The sequence below is a fragment of the Serinus canaria genome, chromosome 6 (assembly GCF_022539315.1).
Source record: "Serinus canaria isolate serCan28SL12 chromosome 6, serCan2020, whole genome shotgun sequence".
Classification (NCBI taxonomy): domain Eukaryota; kingdom Metazoa; phylum Chordata; class Aves; order Passeriformes; family Fringillidae; genus Serinus; species Serinus canaria.
Genome location: NC_066320.1, coordinates 26,013,686 through 26,033,609, shown reverse-complemented (window position 1 = coordinate 26,033,609; position 19,924 = coordinate 26,013,686). Strand labels below are relative to the sequence as shown.

Below are 19,924 nucleotides of genomic sequence, written 5' to 3'. Positions count from 1 at the left end.
AAAGCTTGAGTCACATCTGAAGATGATAATGTTGCTTTTGAAAAGTAAAGCAGACTGTGTTGTGCTACAGTTAGGGTGTGTTTTGAAGGGGGAAAATAGCCCTTATAAAATTTTGTTAGACTTGGTAAAACTGAGAATTCAAGGGCAAAAATAATCGAGAAGTTCAAAATAGCAACTGCATAAATCTGTCTAATGAGGTATGTGAAATTGCTGTGGCAGGAAAAAGAAAGCATTAATAAAAATGAGACTGCACCTGTTCCCCCCTGAATTTTAAACTTTATTACCATTTCAGAAAATTGGCAGTCACTTAATATTTTAATATTAGTACCTGTGAATTGTGTATTTACTGTTTCATGTAGTCACCTTTGAGCCCATTCAATCATCACCTGCCTCTTAAATTTGAGCTTATAAAACTGAATCAAGTTTAATGCATTTGGAGTACACAGTAGTTTAGTGTGGATGCTTTTTATGTTTGCAAGTTACTCCTGTAGTAATATGTAGCTCATTCCTAGCTGTTGTTGTCTGTGTTTTGGACTTCTGTTGTGGGGCTGTCTCATAAATTTCACTTTTTAATGTTAGAGTCCAGAAGGCCATTGTAGATGAAGCTTCTGAGCCAAGTACTCCTGGCAGTTTTGTTCAGACTGATCCTAAAGCTATCAACAAAGTGAAGAAAAAAGCTAGGAAAATTCTCCAGGAGATGGTAGCAAATGTATCACCTGCTTTAATCAGGTAAGAAAAATGTCTCATCAAAATTGTCAGTGAGTGGAGGAATGGACAAGCTCTTTATACTTAATGCCAAAAAGTAGTAGTTATTCTTCATTTTCAGATGCAGCAGAAGTCCTCTGCCTTTCCAAGGAATATATTTTATGATAAGATTAAATAAAAACTTTTCCTTTTCTCACAAAACTCGTTTTGGTGCTACTGTTTGAATCAGTATTGGCATCGTTTGTTGTTTCAGGCTCATGTGGGCAAGAACAGCTAACTGCAGCATCATAGACCAAAAGATAATTTTTCCATTAGCCTATTCAATGTTATAATTTGTAGATATAAATATTTCAGGAAGGGTTTTATTTTAGATAAAATCTTCTCCTGTGGTGTCTACATTTACTACTAAGGATGATTTTGTCTCTGTCACGTTCCTTATTCACAACCTTCACTGAGACTGATACAAGATTTGTGTCATAACTACAAGAGGTTGAAATGTGGCTACTAACCATAGGCAAAACCTTTCTTAGCAATTGGATTTAATGGTAATTTTGTTTGAATATAAGTTATCAGATTAACTGGCTTTGCCTTTAGGCATACAGAAGCAATATAAAACAGAGGCAGAAATAAATGAAGCTTTTTGAATTGTGTTTGTTTTCCCTTAGGTTGACTGGCTGGGTGTTACTGAAGTTGTTTAACAGCTTCTTCTGGAATATCCAGATCCACAGAGGTCAAATAGAAATGGTCAAAGCAGCAACAGAGGTAAGGGAGAGTGGGAAAATCCAGTAAGATAGATTTCTGAAGTAGTTTCTAATAATATTTGCAGCACTTCTCTTTTTGTGAGAGTTCTGCTAAGTCAGCATGAAATGCATTTGTAGGTAGAAATACAATAAGAACACTGTGAAACAGTGTTCTTAATTAAACATATGCTCCTAGAGTTGTGTAACCTAAAATACTATGTGAACTCTGGGTTTACCTTTGATTCAGGATCAAATTTTAACTATTAGGCTGAATGATTATCTCAGATGACCTTGCATCCAACATCATTTCCACTTTTTGAGCTGATGCAGCCAGCAATAAATTAGTAGATCTAGTCAGGATTTTTCACTTTCACTTTGATTTGGAATAAAAACTTTTAAGAAAAAACTTTCCCCATGTCTTACTAGCAATCTGTTTCCAGTTTTTCAATATCTATTGAAATTGGTCAAACAACCTCCTGAATGCTACCATTTTCTTTATGCTCAAATGAATTAACTTGTCATGCAGGATTTATCTTAGCAATATTGATTAGATGCATGAAACAAATAAAATAGTTCCTGTTCTTTTCTGGGTTTTTTTGAATATTGTGTTCAGGAAACCCACTATTCATAAATCCTTGCTAATATCTAATAGAAATACTAGTACTTTGGTGACAGTGAGGATTTTCCACATCACTTTAATTGTTTGATTAGTGTTTCAGGGCTGAGAGTCTGAAAAAGCTGGGAGTATTTGTATCCATTATATTAACAATAATAACATTGTTAAAGTAATGGATACAATTGAAAACTACAGTCCATGAAAACTATGACTAAAGACAAGTTGACTAAAATGTTCTCATTGTCCCAGCTGAAGGAAAACCAGGAGTAAACAAACTCAATTATGGTAACTGGAAAATACCATCAGTTTAGATAAGATGATGCTAGCAATCTTAACAGTGGATTTAAGAAAAGGAGTAATATTCCATGTTACTTACCAATTGATTTTTTTCTTATTTCCTTCTCTCCACACCATAGATGAATTTGCCTCTTATCTTTTTGCCTGTTCACAAATCCCACATTGACTATCTGCTGCTTACGTTCATTCTTTTCTGCCATAACATCAAAGCACCCTACATAGCTGCAGGGAACAATCTCAACATCCCCATCTTCAGGTAATAACCTTTCCTTATTTGAAAAAAGACTGAGGTGGTGGGATCTGATCTATTGCACAAAATGTCTTAAGTGTAAAATTACCTGACTGTTATTGGGCCATCATGTAGAACTTCTTTGGTTCCTATGACATGTTCAGAGAGGGAGCATCACAATACCCTTCTGAGAAGCTCTGTTACAACCTTAGTAGGGTAAGAAGAAAGGATATTCCTTTTATGGAGTCTCAAAGTGGTTGGATGACAATGGAAAGATGATATGAAAGAGTTGTCAATGGACAACTCTTCATGCAGTTTAGTGAGCTGGCTAACAAGCAGCAACAGTACTGGGTGGATAATACTTTGTGGAAAAGTATTCCACTTGCATCTGTGTTTAAATTATATTTCTGGTGGCTGAAGAACCTGAGGTATTTTAGGTAATATTTTGCCACTGAGACAGAATTTGGGCATATTTGGTATCTAAAGAATGACTGGATATTATAGGAAATGATGAGGAAAGAAGGGGAATGCCTTGACTTAAAGAGTGTTTTATACTATTAGGTGCAGGTCTGTAATAATCCCAGTGAAAAAGGCATTCATATAAATTAGCAATTGAAATGCTAGTTCTTAGTGCCAACAGAATAAAGAAAATTTAGCATAGATAATTTAACATTACTTTAGGCACTGGGCACCCTGAGTTCTGTGGCATTCAGCAGGCCCATGATCCACATATAGCATTGTGTCTGCAGAAAGGTGTACTCCTCTTTGGTCTTTTGAGCCAGTAAAGGATTTTGTTTCAAGAAAACAGCCCTATTCATCATTGCTTCTGTCAAGCAGAAGGATGTCCTCATGAGAACTTCTTGCTACACTATGAGATAAATGCAGGACCATGCAGGTGGTGTAATTGCTGGTGCCAAGTGGAAGCTGCCTGCAGATTGCTCTGTTAAAATCAGCTGGCTGAGCTGATTCTGCAGCTGAGGGGAATGTGCGTCATACCACGGGCATGCAGGCCATGCAGTCTGTGCAGCACAACATGGACTGGGGCCAGCTCAGGTGAACTCTTACATGGGTCACCAGCATCTCAGTGTGCAAGAACCTCCTGGTCAGTGACCTGTCAAGGCAGTGAAGTGGAGCAACACAGTGCAAAGAAGCCTGTTCATAAGTGAAATAGAGAAATATTTGTGTAGTCCCATCATCTGCAAGTAGTGTAATACAGTTTAGTCTTTAAGAATTTCAGTTATTTGAATCCCTGTTGTGTGCAAGAAATTATTTGTTGGAGATGTAGTAGTTTCCTGCAAGCTGAAATCAATAAGTATAATCTTTCTTTGGTGTGTAGCACATTGATCCGCAAGCTGGGAGGATTTTTCATTCGTCGGAAGTTGGATCAGAGCCCTGACGGTCGTAAGGATTTCCTCTACAGAGCTTTGCTCTATGTGGTGTGTATTTCTTGTCTTTCTTTCTGTGGTAGCATTTCACTCGTGGGGCAAGTGGGAAAAGTGAGTTCCATCACTCTGGAGATGTATTTATTGCTTTGAATTTGTCTTCAGTTTTATGCTGCAAAAGGAGATTCATTTTTGTATGAAGGTTTGAATTTATAGAATAAAGAAAACTGCATGCTCAGCTCTTTTGAGGATGAGCAGATATCCACCTTGCATAATCCTTATTAAAGAATGTGGAATTAATGCTCTCTGAGTTAATTTATACTTGTTTCACTGATGTCTTTTGTTGTGAAGCATCTCTACACTGATTCACTTAACACAAGGGAAGTCTCTGTTCATTATGGGCTGATGTAATCCTTTGTGCCATTCAGTGTAGTGGCTGTATTTGCATCTTGGAAGATGGGATGTGCTGGGGAACCAGAAGGAAAGATGAATGTGAATCAACTGCATCAACCATTGCTAGAGATGCATTTTGAACAAATGAATATACTGCTTGTATATTCATGCAAATTCAGTTGCACATAGGTCTGGGTTTGTGTCAGGCATTAATTAATTTCTGGGATTTTTTCCCACAAGTACTCATGCCAAGTCATGATCTTCCATTGCTTTTAAAAGGAAATGGTTCCCAACCTGAAATATAATTGTAGGTTGTTATATATATGTATGCCAGTATCATTAGATACTTATTTTTTTTCTTTTTCAATCTTTTTCTATTCAGCACATAGAAGAACTGTTGAGACAGCAGCAGTTTCTGGAAATATTCTTGGAAGGCACACGGTCTCGAAGTGGGAAGACCTCTGGAGCTAGAGCGGGTCTTCTGTCGGTGGTGGTGGATGCTCTCTTCTCAAATGCTACTCCCGATGTCCTAATTATTCCTGTGGGAATCTCCTATGATCGCATAATTGAAGGTCACTATAACAGTGAGCAGCTGGTAAGAGCAATCAAACAACTTGCCTTGCCTAGGGGATTTTCTGCTTATGTGCAGGAAAATGTGTTACATAGTTAAAGGTTGTGCTAGTCCTCTGTTCATGGACTCAGGGCTCGTGTTGAGCCATGAATCACAAAATGTTTTTGACAGGGAATGCTGAGGTACAGGTGACACACTTCTAAATGCAAATTCATGACATGACAAGTAATATGTTCAAGGTATGATATCTAAAGAGAAAAATAGTTCTCTAGATGTACTTGAAGTTATAAGGTGTGTCAAAAGCTTTGGACTTGCTTTGTCTGCTGTTGCATGCATTTTAATTTTAAACATAGCCTTTTAATTGCAAAGTGGAAGAAAAGCAAAACAACCACCTATGTTTTCTAGGGCAAGCCTAAGAAGAATGAAAGTCTTTGGAGTATAGCTAGAGGAGTCTTCAGAATGCTGCGGAAGAATTATGGGTGTGTCAGAGTAGATTTTGCACAACCATTTTCCTTAAGAGTAAGTTTGACATCTTGAAGGTCTTTTTGAAGGTTTGACATTTTTGGTGTTTCAATAGTGGGACACATTTATTTGGGTTTTCTCATTGTGGGTTATCATCACTAGCAAGCATTATCTGCTGCAGTCCATTCTGGCAGAACAGAAGTATTCCTGTTTTTGATGAATGTTTGAGTCTTTGGTCACATTTGTATTAAGCTGAAATAGTCTCAGCGTTGATATATTAGTTTTGAAATGGTCTAAGTATTCTTACTGGTGGGGTTCTTTGTTTAACAAGCAATGTGTAAAATGATCCTTATACTATTTAGTAATTCTTTACATTGTAGAGACATTTGGAGTTGAAGGAAGCTGAATACTGTTTTCCAGTTGAATTTAATGACATCTGCAATGGTTGAGGAAGGGTGTTTATCTCCCTGGATTTTTAAAATTGCTGAGCAAATTAGTAGCTATAAAAGTGTCATGGGTAATATATCATGAAAATATGTATATTCTTTGAAAGTCATCATTCATTATTAGTTCACAACTGTTACATACAGCACGTCACTGTATGCTGTTCTGTAGTTTCTCGGGAATGGGGTAGTGTGCCAGTATCTGCCTGTCCTCTGATTTTCTCAGATCTCCTTGCAGAATCTGCTGGTACTAACCTACAATTCACTAATCTGTATTCTGCCACAGTATACCTTATTTTTAGTGTGACTTTAATAAGATTAAGCACTGTAACAGCAACTTACTAGAACATTATTCAAATTAATTAGGTGTTCTTCTTTCTGCCCTACTTCTCTCAGAAAAAGCAGGAGGGTTGGAGAGCTTTGGAGGGTTCAGTTACCACAGCATGAAATTATTGTGACCGGCTGCACTGCATTATAATTAGTTTAGTAGGGAAAGATCCTAATTCACTTCCAAAGGAGAAGGCTTGGGCTATTCTTGGTAGGGAGTTAACAACTCTTCTTGGATCACTGTAAGGGAAAGAGGGTTATCTGCCCTCTTAATCTAGTGAAATGCTAATCACTCTGTACCTTCCCAGCAGCCTCTGTCAGGTCTCATTTGTACCTGTGTTCCTTATTGTGCTCTAGAATGGTGACAAATTACATAAATCCTTAAAGTGTGCCTTAGCTCACATTTGCAAAAGTGTAACTGTAGTTGTGTCACTGTAGGTTTTTCTAAAGCAAATGAGCTTTGGGGGTTTAATTTTCTGCATCTGCAGTTCTATGAGCACGGGCTTGGAAGCAGAAGAGAGTGTGAAAGAGGCTGTGAAAGTCTTTTAAGCAGCTTTCCTGGGAGGGAACTGTTTTCCTGACCAGCAGGTTAAGTGGCTCTTTAGTTTCCCACTCTTTACAGAAACTGAGGGAACACAGTGTCCTAAAAACTGAATAGTGTAAATTTTAACCTATAAGGAGAGGAGTTTAGCTTTTGAGAAATTTGGGATTCAGGAATTCCAAGCATGCAGTACCCTGCCTGCTTCCTGGGGGCTTTAGTTTGTGTCTTGCAACTGGAGTTTTGTACACTAGTGTTTCCCCTTAGAAGTTCTCTCTCCTGGCATTTGAGGAAGGCAGGAGTAAGCAATAATTACAGTCTCCATGCTGGTTCTGAATGGGTGCTAGGTTTTGCTCTCATTCATGTTAATGAGGCAGTTCTCATTAATTTAATCGTGGAACTCATCTCAAAGGGGTTGTTCACAGCTGGGTGCTGACAGAGGTTATGTGTTGTTTTCATTGCAAGTTTTTTTATGAAGTACAGATTCCTTGCTGTGGGAAGTCTACTTTTTTGCATAGAATAAAGTCAAAAGTGAATAAGCTGTCAAAAACTTTCGATTTCTCTGACCTTATTACTGCTTTTTTAGTGTGAGTTATTTTTAGTTAGTTGCATTTTTAAAAAATTGCCTTTTTCCTGTAATAGCATTATCAGTTGAATGCAAGAATAAGGTGGAAAAAGTACAAAAAATAATGAGCCCTTTTTTAACAGGAATATGTAAACAGCCAAAGCCAAAAACCTGTGCCTGCTCCTTTTTCTTTGGAACAAGCTTTGTTACCAGCTATACTTCCATCAAGGTAGAGATTTTTTTGGGTGTTGTTGAAAGGGGGGACAGGTTGGGATTTGTTTGTTCGTTTATCCTTTTAGGTTCTGTATTACATTCCAAGCAGTACTTGAACTCCCCATGGATAATCTAATGGTTTATAGAAAAGTGCTAAACTTAGGCAAGTCTAACTGCAATTTATTTTAATGAGTTACATTCTTCCTGATGAGCTCTGTTCAAATAAATTCAGGTAGCCTTTTTTTTTTTTTTTTTTTTTTTTTTGAGTAGCTTCTGTTGGTTTGTTTATAAATTTTATAGAATAATTTAGGGGGGGAAATGGCATGCTTAGGGAAAAGAACAGGATTTGTTTTTAAACTCCACAAATATTTCACAAGGTTTTTGGAATAATTCCAAAGCAAATAGGACCTGTGAGTGAGTACTCCTTGTTTTCAAGGAGGTGACTGTCAGAACTGCAGCACTGCTCAAGGGTTAGTTCTGCATTTGTTACATAGACTTTTTTTTTAGCTGCTTTTTTTAGGAGTTATACAAACCAGTGTGGTCCTAAGTGGGGGCAAAGTCCTGTACCTTTATAACGTTGTGAGTCCATACAAAAGATCATTTCTAGTTTGTAGAGAAACAGGGCTCTGTCTTTCAGACAAATTTGTTTTTTCTACTGTTGTCCATATTTGTTGAAGAAAAAAGAGCAATTTGTGCTACTGCAAGGTCATGAGTAGCCATAGAAAAAACTTGCATTTTTTTTTCTGCTAGTCTTATCATGGATTGTTGTGCAGTGCAAAGAAATAATCAGGAAACATTGGTAGAGCTTTTTTGCTGATAATATTTTCTGCCCTTACCAGACTGTAGTGGTATTTTGTGCTGTAGTTTATATTATTTTACATTTTGACCAGAATCTAAATGTCATCATGTTAATTTTTATTCTGCATTCAGACCTAATGATACTGTGGATGAGAGTGCAGAAGCCTCACTGCCCAACTCCAGGGATATCACCAGTGAACCCTTCAGAAGAGAGCTGATATCCAACTTGGCTGAGCACATTCTGTTCAGTAAGTGTTGAAGAGGATCACAGAATCATAGGGTGATGAGGATAGGAAGGGACCCTAAAGATCATCTCATTTCAACCTCCCTGCCATGGGCAGTGACACCTTCCACTGGAGCAGGTTGCTGTCAGCTGCCTGTTTGATTTTGCTGACAGCATGAATTTACTGTGTGGTAATGTCACACTTCCTTATTGTCTCCATCCAGGGGATCATTTCATGATCTTTTATATAAATCTTGACAAAAGATCATGAAATGATCTTTTATATAATCTTGACAATTCTTCATCCTTTGTCTCCCCCCATTCTTTTCAAAGTTTAATAAACTCTTTTTCTGATCAAGTAGATATTTTTATTCTGTTTGTTGGGCTAGTACACTAAACTTTCTGTACTTTGAATACTTTGAAGTGCTTGATTGTCATATTGATGCACTCATTGCTCATCTCTTCATGTAAGGAGCTATTGGACTGTCTTAATGGCATTATTTAAGCTCACACATGAACTCATCTAGCTGCATGGACCAGTGCTGCCAGTTTTTATAGGTTATGCTTCAGTCAGTAGATCTGTGGCTTATGGTACCAGAGATACACAGGAAGCACTACTTACCTTAGTAAATATTTGAGCTTTATTTGGCCTTCTTAGTCCAAGTTACTTTGATTACTTTAATATAGTTTCTAGACACACATAATACTCTTTGTATTTCATTCAGTGGGTACAGTTCTGTGCCTACATCAATGTTACTATTTTCTAAATAGTGGGTAGTCTTTCATTTGTAATGGTGTTTGGAATGTCTCAGATGCTTAGCAAGTTTATCTTGTTCACCTCTAGCTGCTGACAAGTCCTGTGCTGTGATGTCTACCCACATTGTTGCCTGTTTGTTGCTGTACAGACACAGGCAGGTAAGGTTTCTGTGTTGCTTAAATAGCCAAACATTGCTTTGGCCTTGTTAACTGTAAAAAAAAAAAAAAAAAAAAAAAAAAAAAAAAAAAAAAAAAAGTATGGATTTTACTATTGCATGATACTGATTAAAAAAGAAAGATGCATATAAATTAAAGAGAGTTTCAGGTAGTCTGAGTGTGTTAGTTAGCAGTGGGTGCTTGAACACAAGCTGTTATTGATGGGATGATAATAAGTGCTCATGTGGAAATAGATCTTTGTAATTCAAAATGTTATGCTTTTTTAAATGATTACATGGGTTTCATTTATTGTATTAGGGTTGTTTTTTATATCTCAAAACACATTCACTACTGAACATTCTAGAAACTGTTCTATTAATTTCCAAATTGATTTTACTCTTCCTCAGTGCTAAAATAATCTATCACACTTCAGAATGATACTAATGTTTACCTGAAGTCTTGTGCATGAAAGTTTGAAGAACTTTTTTTCCTCCTACAAGTTTGTTTTGGATTTTTTCTTAAAGTCCTTCAAATCTGAAGGTTTTATTGCTCGTAAATTGAGAAAAAATGGAAAAATATTGGTCACTTGTATAATCCTGCTTGTGGAGGAAGTTGTTACCATTCTCATCAGTCCAATCTTTCCAATTTCCTAAAATAGTGGAATCAGAGAAGCATTTTATAATGTGATATGACTCCATCTTGGGAGAAAACAAGAAAAGGATGTGCCTGAGGAAAGGCTTTTCCTCATGTTCCACATCAGTTGTTCCAGTCTGTTAAGTGCAATATTCCTAGCTAATTGATCATTCACTTTATAGCATAGGTAATGGAAACATGATATTTCTGACATGGTCTTGAGGTAACTTGAGGAATTCAGGTTTCTGCAGGCTGTGAAATAAACCAAGAAGCAAAGAAAAACCTTGCATTCCCAAATAGTTCCACAGCTGTTAAATATAATTGCATATCATTCAATACATGTGGAACTACTACATCAAAACCTCAGTGAAAATCAGTTTTTCTGATACGAGTGTTGTGCTTTGAATTATTGGCTGTTAGTGTACTGTGTTTGATATATGGCTGATTATGTGGCTTACTGATACATTCCTGTGGAGGAAAATTGTTTAACTCTGTGATTCTGTGTTTATTTGTAGGGAACTGATCTTTCCAGACTGGTAGAAGATTTCTTCTCTATGAAGGAGGAGGTCCTAGCCCGTGACTTTGACTTGGGATTTTCAGGGAACTCAGATGATGTTGTCATGCATGCCATCCACTTGTTGGGGAACTGTGTAAATATCACAAACACAAGCAGAAACAATGAGTTCTTCATCACTCCCAGCATCACCATACCTGCTGTCTTTGAGCTCAACTTCTACAGCAATGGAATACTTCATGTATTCATTAAAGAGGCTGTCATTGGTATGTTTTGGGATTTATCAAGGAAAGACTTTCTTGTAATCCTTGAAGTCAAAGTATCTGCACAAAAATACCCATCAGTTTCTCATGTATTTACTGTAATATATTTTTTTGTTTCTTGTTTCAACTCATGTTTACCTTAACAAACAATTTTAAGGCAAACTTGTATTTTGTTTGAGGAATGTTTCCATTCTTTTTCCCCCTCATCCTTTATCTTTCTTGGAAGTATTTGTGTATTGGTCACTGCCATAGACAAGGCACTATCAGAGTTCTGAGCCAACATGGTAAAACCTCTGTTTTGGTGACCAGTATTTTAATGAGATTTTGTTTGGATCTGACATTACTGGACAAAACATAGTGGTTAAGTCTGTCTTTATTCTTGAATGACATGTAATACTTGACTCCTTTTAGCCCCAGAAGTGGACAAAGCAGAAGTTTGATGTTTCCTTTGCCATAAAGCTCTTTGGAAAAATTAACTTTGCCTGTGTTTGTTTCTGCTCCAGCCTGCAGTCTTCATGCAATTCAGAGCAGGAGGTACAGAAATGGTACCAGTGGTGCTTCTCCCAGTTTAATCAGTCAAGAGCACCTGGTCAGAAAAGCTGCCAGCTTGTGCTACTTGCTTTCCAATGAATTCACTGTGTCTTTGGTAAGTAATTGCATTAATTGTCCAGTTTTTGTTCTGCTTGTTACTTAAAAATTACAGGATGCTATTTATGAGTGTCACAGCTCTGGTCTGTTCACTGTCAGTGCAGTGTGGTGGTGATGGGTATCAATGGCTGTCACACACTGAGTGCCACCTGCTGCTCCTGCCAGTGCTGAAGTGGGTGATGCTGGGATGGGCCTGGGACATTTCTGCTGTGCTTTAGGCCTTTTCTGAGAAAGGCAGCATTAAGAAGCCTACTTCAAGTTGTGGGAAGCTGAGTGAGCAGCTCCTTGAACTTATTTTGTGTCGTTCCTGTCATTAGATCATCACAGCTGTATTTGCATTCTGCCCAAACTGTTTATTTATTTATTTACCTAAAAAAACAAAAGTCTTTTTGAGTTCCCAGACTCTATGAGTTTGCACTGTTGAAATTGTGTTGGGTAGTAAGGCTCCATATTCTAAAGATATCCCTTATTTGCATAGGAGTGCAGTTCTCATGTTGTGCCCCACCTGGTACTTAGTGGAAATTTTAAACATGGCCTGACTTCAGTTTTTGTTGTTACAAAACACTGACAAGAGTTGCTGTTATCTCACTTTTCAGACCCTGCATACTTCCAATTTCAACTGCTAGATGTTATTTTTTCTTATGTGTAGAAGTTACTTAAAATTCTAGAGATTCTTCAATTGGTTCTTACATTTGTACTCATATTTGACTTGTGTATTTTTACAGAAGCATAAGCCAAATTTAGTATTTTTGAGTAGTAATGTTAGCTCATATACTGGAGTTCTTTAGTAATATTATCCTCTGCTTTCAGAGTTAATAATTTATTATTATTTTTTTAACTAAGAAAATATTTCCTAAATTATTATGAATAATGTAAAAGAATTTGGGTTTTTTATTCCATTTTAAAACACATAAGAGATATCTTGGAAGTGTAGTTTCCTTTAAATTGCAAATAGATCACTGTTATGAGTTTCAGTAATTTTAATTTTGTGATGATTTTATTCCAGAACTGTTAACAAACTAAAATTTGGTTAGAGGCTATTACAAAGGGAGAATATTTAATGTGGCTTTCTACCAGTGATAATACATTTTGGAAAAATCTTGGACATGTTTTAAATATCCTATTTCACTATAACTTTTTTTAATGTCTGCCAGGATAAACACAAGAGTGGTGCAGTGGGATTATGCTGATAAAAGTTAACAGCTTGCATAAAAGAAATAATACTGCTATATCTAAAACATTCATACTGAACAGGGAATGATGTTGCTGTAATGGATGTTATGGATGTGACTTTTTCACTGCATTCCTTTTATGTTGTACAGCCTTGCCAGGTGATCTATCAAGTTTGCCATGAGTCTGTGGAAAGGCTGATCCAGTATGGCATTCTCCTGGTGGCTGAGGTAAAGTGGCAGAGATACTGTAGGAGTGGTGTACTGTACTATAGGTGGTTTATGCTCCTTAGTTGTCAGACTTGTTCTAAGTATATGTTGTTACTGAAAGCTTGTACAATGTGTCCAGGACTGAGACTGCTTCACTCCTCTGTTCCTAAGTGTTAGACAGTTGGATACAGTCAGCCTGTGATGTTTCATGACTCTGTGTGTAAATTCATTTTACTAGTAAGGCTACTAAGGAAGACACCTATTTTTGTACTGTCTTCAAACTTGGGATTTATTTTATTATTAAAGCCATTTCAAATGTAGCATAACTATATGGATTTTTTACTTTCCACTCTACAGGAGTCAGGAGTCCAGACCTCTGGTCATTCTTTAATTCCTGTGTATTGATCTCAGAATTACTGTAAAACTCCTCAGCTTGCAGTTTTGGGATAGTAGGGGAGTCGCTGTGTGGTGCAGTTTGCCAGAGGTGCACAGTGCAAAGAAAACCTTAGGAGTGGAGGTAGCTGATTCAGCATATCTTTGTTTCATAAACTTCTTTTTGTGCACAGTAAACAAACCTAGGCACTCACAAGAAAAAACCCAGTCTTTTGTTCACCAAATGTCTCTTCTCTCTTCTTTTCTCAATGCTGCCTATAGTTGAGTCTCACCTGCATCCATTAAATGCTGGTTAATAAATGCATTAAGTCAGATGAGAGATTATAAAATAAACGGATCACTTGCCTGGATTTGAAGTTTTACCTATTTACCACCTTGGTTTTGAAATTTAAGCAGGATGATCAGGAGGATGTTAGCCCCAGTCTTACAGAACAGCAGTGGAATAAAAAACTCCCTGAGCCATTATCTTGGAGAAGTGATGAGGAAGATGAAGACAGTGATTTTGGAGAGGAGCAGAGAGATTGCTACCTGAAGGTAATATTTTCCTTATAATATTGAACCCTCTTGTGAGAGATGTAAATCTTTGCTTATCCAGGACAAGTACTGATAATTTTTTTGGGGGGGGTGAGTTTTTGTTGGTTTGCAGTGTTAGTATTTTTGTACAGTCTGTTTGTCTCCTTCACATGAGGAAAATAGCCTAAGAAACATAAACAATCTTTACAGGGAGGTGGAGGAGCAATGGGTTGGAGTCCTGAAAACTGATAAAGACTTAAGTACCTTGGCTTTATTCTTTACATGCAGTCTAAAAGGGACACATCCAGCTGGTGTTTATATTCATTCTGTGTTTCACTTCATAGATTGCTTACATTGATTTTAGATACATTACTAGTTTTCTCAGAGCTGACACGAGCAATCTTACGATATCTTGTTAAGACATGAAGCCTCCTGTCTGTGTCTGTGAATGTAGGGCAGCCCTTCTTCTGGCTGCAGAACAGCATGATGTCTTTAATTTTATCTTGGGCAAATAGTAATACCCTGGAGGAGGAAAAAATAGCATTGGTCTGTGATGTTCAGTGCCTGTTTTGTCCCTTGTGATAAACCTCTTTTTTTGCTATGCTCCCATATTATGCTGTGCCCCCACACTTGTTTTTGTTCAGGTTTTTGTGCTTTTGTTTTTATTTTTGTTTCAACACGTTATGCCTTGCAGATAGTTTCTGGTTTCCACTCTGTCGCTGAACCTTTTGTTGCCTTTTCTTAGGTGAGCCAGTCCCAAGAGCACCAGCAATACATCACTTTCCTGCAGAGGTTACTGGGACCATTACTGGAGGCATACAGCTCTGCTGTCATCTTTGTGCACAATTTTAGTGGTCCTGTTTTAGAGTCTGAATATATTCAGAAGCTACACAGGCACTTAATAAGCAGGACAGAGAGGAATGTTGCTGTGTATGGTATGTTAAACTGGTTTTGGGTTTGATTCATTCTGTTCTTTCTACCACAAGGTAGCCCAAATTGAATATGTTTGTTTATCTCTGGGTTTTCTCTCTTGCAGCTGAGAGTGCTACCTACAGTCATGTGAAAAATGCAGTGAAAGTCTTCAAGGAAATTGGAGTAAGTGTTTGGTGCTCAGAGCTGGGGACTGTTAAGTTTCAATTCAGTAATGAGCACAGTTTGGACATTTCAAGGACTCTGTTCAATGTCATTTTAAAATCAGTGATTGTATCTGTGGAAATATATTGTGGGTTTGGAGCATTTTGGTTTCCTTTAGGCTGAGGGCTGTATCAGAGACCACAAGCTGCAGAACAGGGCACTTCTTGCCCCTGGGAAGGCCTGTCTGGATGGATGGCTGACTAGACATTTTTATTCACAGCAAATGAAGTTCCTCTGTTCTACTCTGTGTCCCTGTTGAACAATATTGAAAGGCTGAGAGCATGTTCTGTGCTCAGTAACAGTTAAATTTAATTTTGAAGTCTACTTAAATCTTTAAAAAACCATTAGTTATTGAATTTTGGCTTAGCAGTGATTGATGCTCCAGAAGAGCCATCCTTATACACCTTCAGTGTTTTCCATGAGGATACGGGTCTTCTTTAGGAGAAATATTCAGTATTGCACTTTACCACTAGTATTTCAAATCATAAATCACCCACCTAGATTTTGCAAGTGAAGTGTTTTACTTTCATCAGACTGGCATGGATTCCTGAATGCCACAAAAGATATAGCATTATAATTTGGAAACTATTGACATTTAGGCAAAATGTTGCTGGGTATAGGTTTTGAAGTTTTTGCCTTTAAATTCTAATGTATTGAATAATCCAACAATAGTTGGCCAAGTAAAGCTGTCTTTCTGTAGACTGAATAGCTGTGAGGAAAGCACATACTGAATCCATCTTTTTCCAACAGCAGGATAAACTAGAATGAAAAGTGGAACTAGATAATGTTTGCTGAGCATCTTTTATAGCATAGCATCTGAATTCTTGTTTTTACAGTGCTTACACTTTCAGTTGGATGCCTTTGAGTGGTTGTTTTGTCCCTCACTGTTAAGATTTGGCTGTTTATCATGCTCTGTACTTAATTCTCAATTTTTTTTCTTCCATAACCCCTGAAGGGCTTCAACTTTGAGTGAGTTGTAATAATACCTAGAGGCATTGCCATCTAAGCTTTCAAGAAATGAAAAGAAAGAAGTCTTGTAAACGAGAGAAATCTTAGTATTGACCATAACATTTTAATCTCAGAAGAAAGAAGATTGCTTTAACATGGTGATGCTTACATGTGTTCATGCTGTGCTTCAGGTTTTCAAGCAGACTCAGCAAAGGAAAGACACCATTTTGGAACTTGGCACTACGTTCCTACCTCAGAGCAACAGGCAGAAACTGCTGGAATTCGTCATGAGCTTCATGGTGTTATAGACCACACACAGCACCTTTGTCCAGGGACACGAGGACAGGTTTTGAGACTGTGGCAAAGCCTGGGGACATTTGCTAATCCTTCAAAGTGTAAGGTGCCACTGTCTGGGTAAGGCCTTCTCTGACTTGAACTACTGGAAGACAAGTGCCTTCTTACGTGTGCTTTTATGGGTTTCTTACAGTCCCAGTCCTGTTGTAATGCAGCGATACTCAGATGACACTTTCGATACAAGCAATTTAACATGTTGCAAAAAATAAGTAAATTATTAGACTTAGATGTAAAAAAAGTTTTATCAGTGTTACATTTTAAATAAATTTTTAAAGACTGTAACAGATGCACAAGTACACCTATTGGTGTTCTGTAGCTAACCCTGAGATCTTGAGTTTAGTGGCAACACAGCTTATGGCTTAACCAAGTAACTTTCATTTGAATTCAGTTTTATTGTTTTAAAAAATGGCTCGAAAATTTTGCTTAGGCAAGAAGCTATATACTTCATGGATAAAGCCATAGTTTTTCATAAGTGTTAACATAAATGCCAACATTCTAATGAAAATTACAGGTACAGACATCTGAGAATAATGATCATGTAGCAGGTGATTGTGAGAAATGTCAGCAGGCACACCTTGCACTATTAACACTGTGTAGTGCACTGGTAAATTGCACTAATCACTGCTGTCAGGAAGAATGTGAGAGTAGTGTTCTTGCTTTTATTTTGGCATCTGTCATTCAGCCAGATAAGTCAGGAGACAGTTGCCTGAATGTGAATATCTTGTAAAATCTTAGATTATTATTTAATTGAAAAAAAAAAAAACCCCTTATAAGTTCAGGGGTTTTTTTGTTTGTTTTGGTTTCATTTGGGTTTTTTAATTAATAGGATGTCAGATTTTTTTAAGTGGAGTAAAGTCTCGATTTGGTGAAATAAGTTTTAATTTTGACACTAAATTTTCAGCAATAATTTAGTCAATTCTTTGGAAACAAGTGTTCATATTATATTCTGTTGTTGAGCAGACCTAAATTGGTATGAAGTAGTACCTCTAGAAACACAGAAATATAAACAATGTACTTTAGACTGTGATCTAACTGACTTACAAATAAAATTAATTCAGGCAAAACTGAATGATGAATAAATTCTGTCCTATGAAACAGGACTCTAGTGTTGCAATTTGATCCTTTTTCATGGAGAACTTGCACTGTAGATTTCATCTTCTCTTCATGTGAGGGCAGATTAGATTGCAACCTGTAGTCCTGTATTTTAGTACAGCAGATTTAGCTGAAGCAATAACTTGGTGGTATGTGAAGCTGATTTGCTTGTGAAATGTGTTTTCCCTCCTTTATGCCTTCTAGATGAGGGAAATTAAACATTTCCTTTGCTCCATTGCTTTGCTTGATTCTCACATCCTGGCCTTGTGAGCAGAAAATCCCCCAAACTTCATCATGTAATCTCTGTTGCTTAACATAAACATGGAAAATCATACTTGAATCCCAGCACTTGCACTGTTATGCCAGCACAAAACTGATGCACACAATTAGAGTTTGTGGCCAAGGAGCTTGCATTTGTACTGCACATTTGTCAACAAGAATATTTCTGTAAATTTTTTTATTAAATGCTATTAATATTTGAAAGCTGCAATTTATAGTTTATTAGCATTATACTGTTAGCACTGTGAGATGCATGTGTTTTGTCACTAAACCAGGTGCTCTACAACACTTAAAGAATTTCTGAACCAAAGCTACATTAATATGGATAAACACTGACCCTTGAGTCGCTTGTGTTCTTATGTCCTTCTGCTGTCTCAGCAGGACTGACTACATCACACATAATTTGTTTTGTGAAGGCTACCAGCTGTTTAGAAAACAGTTTCATCTCATACTCACTGATGTGCACTGTTCATCCGCCTGATGAATTCTCCATACAATGTTTGTTGCTGATGGCTTCCATTTAATATCAAAAAAAGTCTAGGTGCTTCTGAATAACAAGCTCTCATAGTTTACTGCACTTCAGCAGATCTGAAGTGTACTAACAGCAATGTTTGTACATAAAATTTTTTTTAAAAAATGAAGCAATATGAAGCAAACAAAACTTGAGTCATTTTACTAAGAATGTTTTGCCAACAGAGGTATTAGTTACCATAAAACCCAGGAGTACTGTGGTCACTGGAGTGCTCTGGCTAGGTGTTGCAACTAAAATAATTTATAGCTTACATTAAAAAAAAAAAATCAATAAATCTGGTTAACGTAAATCAATGAGTGGGTAATAATGCATGTAAATACACATTAATGGATACTTACATATGCAGCAGGAGGGCCACCTCTAAAACTGTTTTGGTTTTGTATGAAAAAACAAACCTGCATGTGATAGATTGGTACTATGAATCATATGCCACTGGAAGCCCTTGCATTCTGCAGCAAGTGTGTATGATGTATACATGTATATATGCTAGTATGTATGTTCTGACACACAACATCTATGCTTTTTCCTGAAATTAAAGCACAGAATGTAAAATTATCAGGCTGTAACAGTCAAAAAGACTAAAACCAACACTTGCACTGTATTTACACCTTCAGTGTCTTCTGATTTTATTAACTTTTCATGTTTGCTTTGCTGTTGAAATTCCAGGTCAAGTTGATTTCAGTAAAGTTAACCAGTAAAAGAGAAAGGACTGGCCCTGAATTACCACAGCTGTATTTTAAGACTTTATAAAGACTTACACGAGTCTCGTAATTCTTATGAGCATAATACTCAGGTGTGCAAGCCTTTTTGGGCCAGTGTCTTTTCATGCTATGAGAAATTTAACCTCTCCATGTCCATCCTGTAGATGTCCCATTTTTAGAGATGGAAATGTGGGATTGCACTCCCTGTGTTCCATGAGTTCACTGCCTGTAGTCTGGGCAAGGCATTGGCTCTGTGCTCTGGGCAGCACAGGGCTGCACTCACCACCCCTGATCAGGAAGCATAGACACACACTTGCATTCAGCTGCTCCTCAGAGAAGTGCCCCAAGCACCATGTGGAAGAAGGTTGAGCTGGGAGGTGATGTAAGGTACTGTTGTTTTTGTGTTTCTGTGCTGATGAGCCGGGAACTGCTGACTGGAGAATGTTATTACTGTGGTTTACCTGTTATGTGTAATGCGTGTTTGTTGTAGAAGCACAGAGGTGTACTGGAGTCATTTTAATAAATTAAACTGTTTGCTAATATGACATTTAACAAGCTCTTCTAGTGTTCTTTTGATTTTTTTTTTTTTGTTGTTGTTGTGGTTTTTTTAAAATAACTAGCTGAGGTAATTAATTTAATAACTTTGTTACACTGCAGGTAGTTTCTGAAATTAAACCATTAAAATATCTCAGTGTAGATGTGTCTCTACCAGTGTATGAGCTGGTGCAGAGACACTTAAAAAGCGGGTTGAAGTGACATCCCAACTCCTGAGCCACTGTTTTTTTGCAAAGTTGGAGGTGCCATTTTGCCTCTCTGTTCCCCCATCCCCACAAGGTTATTGCACATGGAGTTTTTTTGCAGCTCCTTTCTCCTCATGGGGGTGTTTGTGTGTCATTCAGGAGCCTGGGATGGCTCTGATGCTGCAGACTTCCCTTATGGTGATTTCAAGCTGACCTGGAGTGTAATAAACACCTGCCAGCAATTGTGACAGCATCTGGCAAATATGAATTAATTGGAATGGGGCTTTAATATAATAAAACCTGCATAGATGATCATTACCTAAATTGAGAAGGAGGGATGCTGCTTCAGTCTTCAGGAAAAAAAAGTTATAATCAGCTGATTCTGTA

General features: G+C 37.3%; 1 protein-coding gene across 9 annotated transcripts in view; it reads left to right on the top strand.

The window, feature by feature from the left end:
• The window catches only part of GPAM (glycerol-3-phosphate acyltransferase, mitochondrial), a 47,127-nt gene extending 27,785 nt beyond the window's left edge, over positions 1–19,342 (top strand). For 8 of the 9 annotated variants that reach the window (XM_030240901.2, XM_050976085.1, XM_030240905.2 and 5 more), the window contains 16 exons: positions 580–729; positions 1,371–1,467; positions 2,478–2,614; positions 3,924–4,023; positions 4,745–4,957; positions 5,339–5,452; positions 7,412–7,497; positions 8,412–8,527; positions 9,347–9,417; positions 10,563–10,827; positions 11,328–11,470; positions 12,795–12,872; positions 13,638–13,778; positions 14,503–14,692; positions 14,794–14,852; positions 16,031–19,342. In XM_030240901.2, the coding sequence (XP_030096761.1) occupies positions 580–729; positions 1,371–1,467; positions 2,478–2,614; positions 3,924–4,023; positions 4,745–4,957; positions 5,339–5,452; positions 7,412–7,497; positions 8,412–8,527; positions 9,347–9,417; positions 10,563–10,827; positions 11,328–11,470; positions 12,795–12,872; positions 13,638–13,778; positions 14,503–14,692; positions 14,794–14,852; positions 16,031–16,147 (2,077 nt within the window). In that variant the 3' untranslated portion in view covers positions 16,148–19,342. The remainder of the gene's footprint in view (positions 1–579; positions 730–1,370; positions 1,468–2,477; positions 2,615–3,923; positions 4,024–4,744; positions 4,958–5,338; positions 5,453–7,411; positions 7,498–8,411; positions 8,528–9,346; positions 9,418–10,562; positions 10,828–11,327; positions 11,471–12,794; positions 12,873–13,637; positions 13,779–14,502; positions 14,693–14,793; positions 14,853–16,030) is intronic. The other variant, XM_030240906.2, reaches the window with a different exon arrangement.
• Positions 19,343–19,924: the final 582 nt, after the last annotated feature.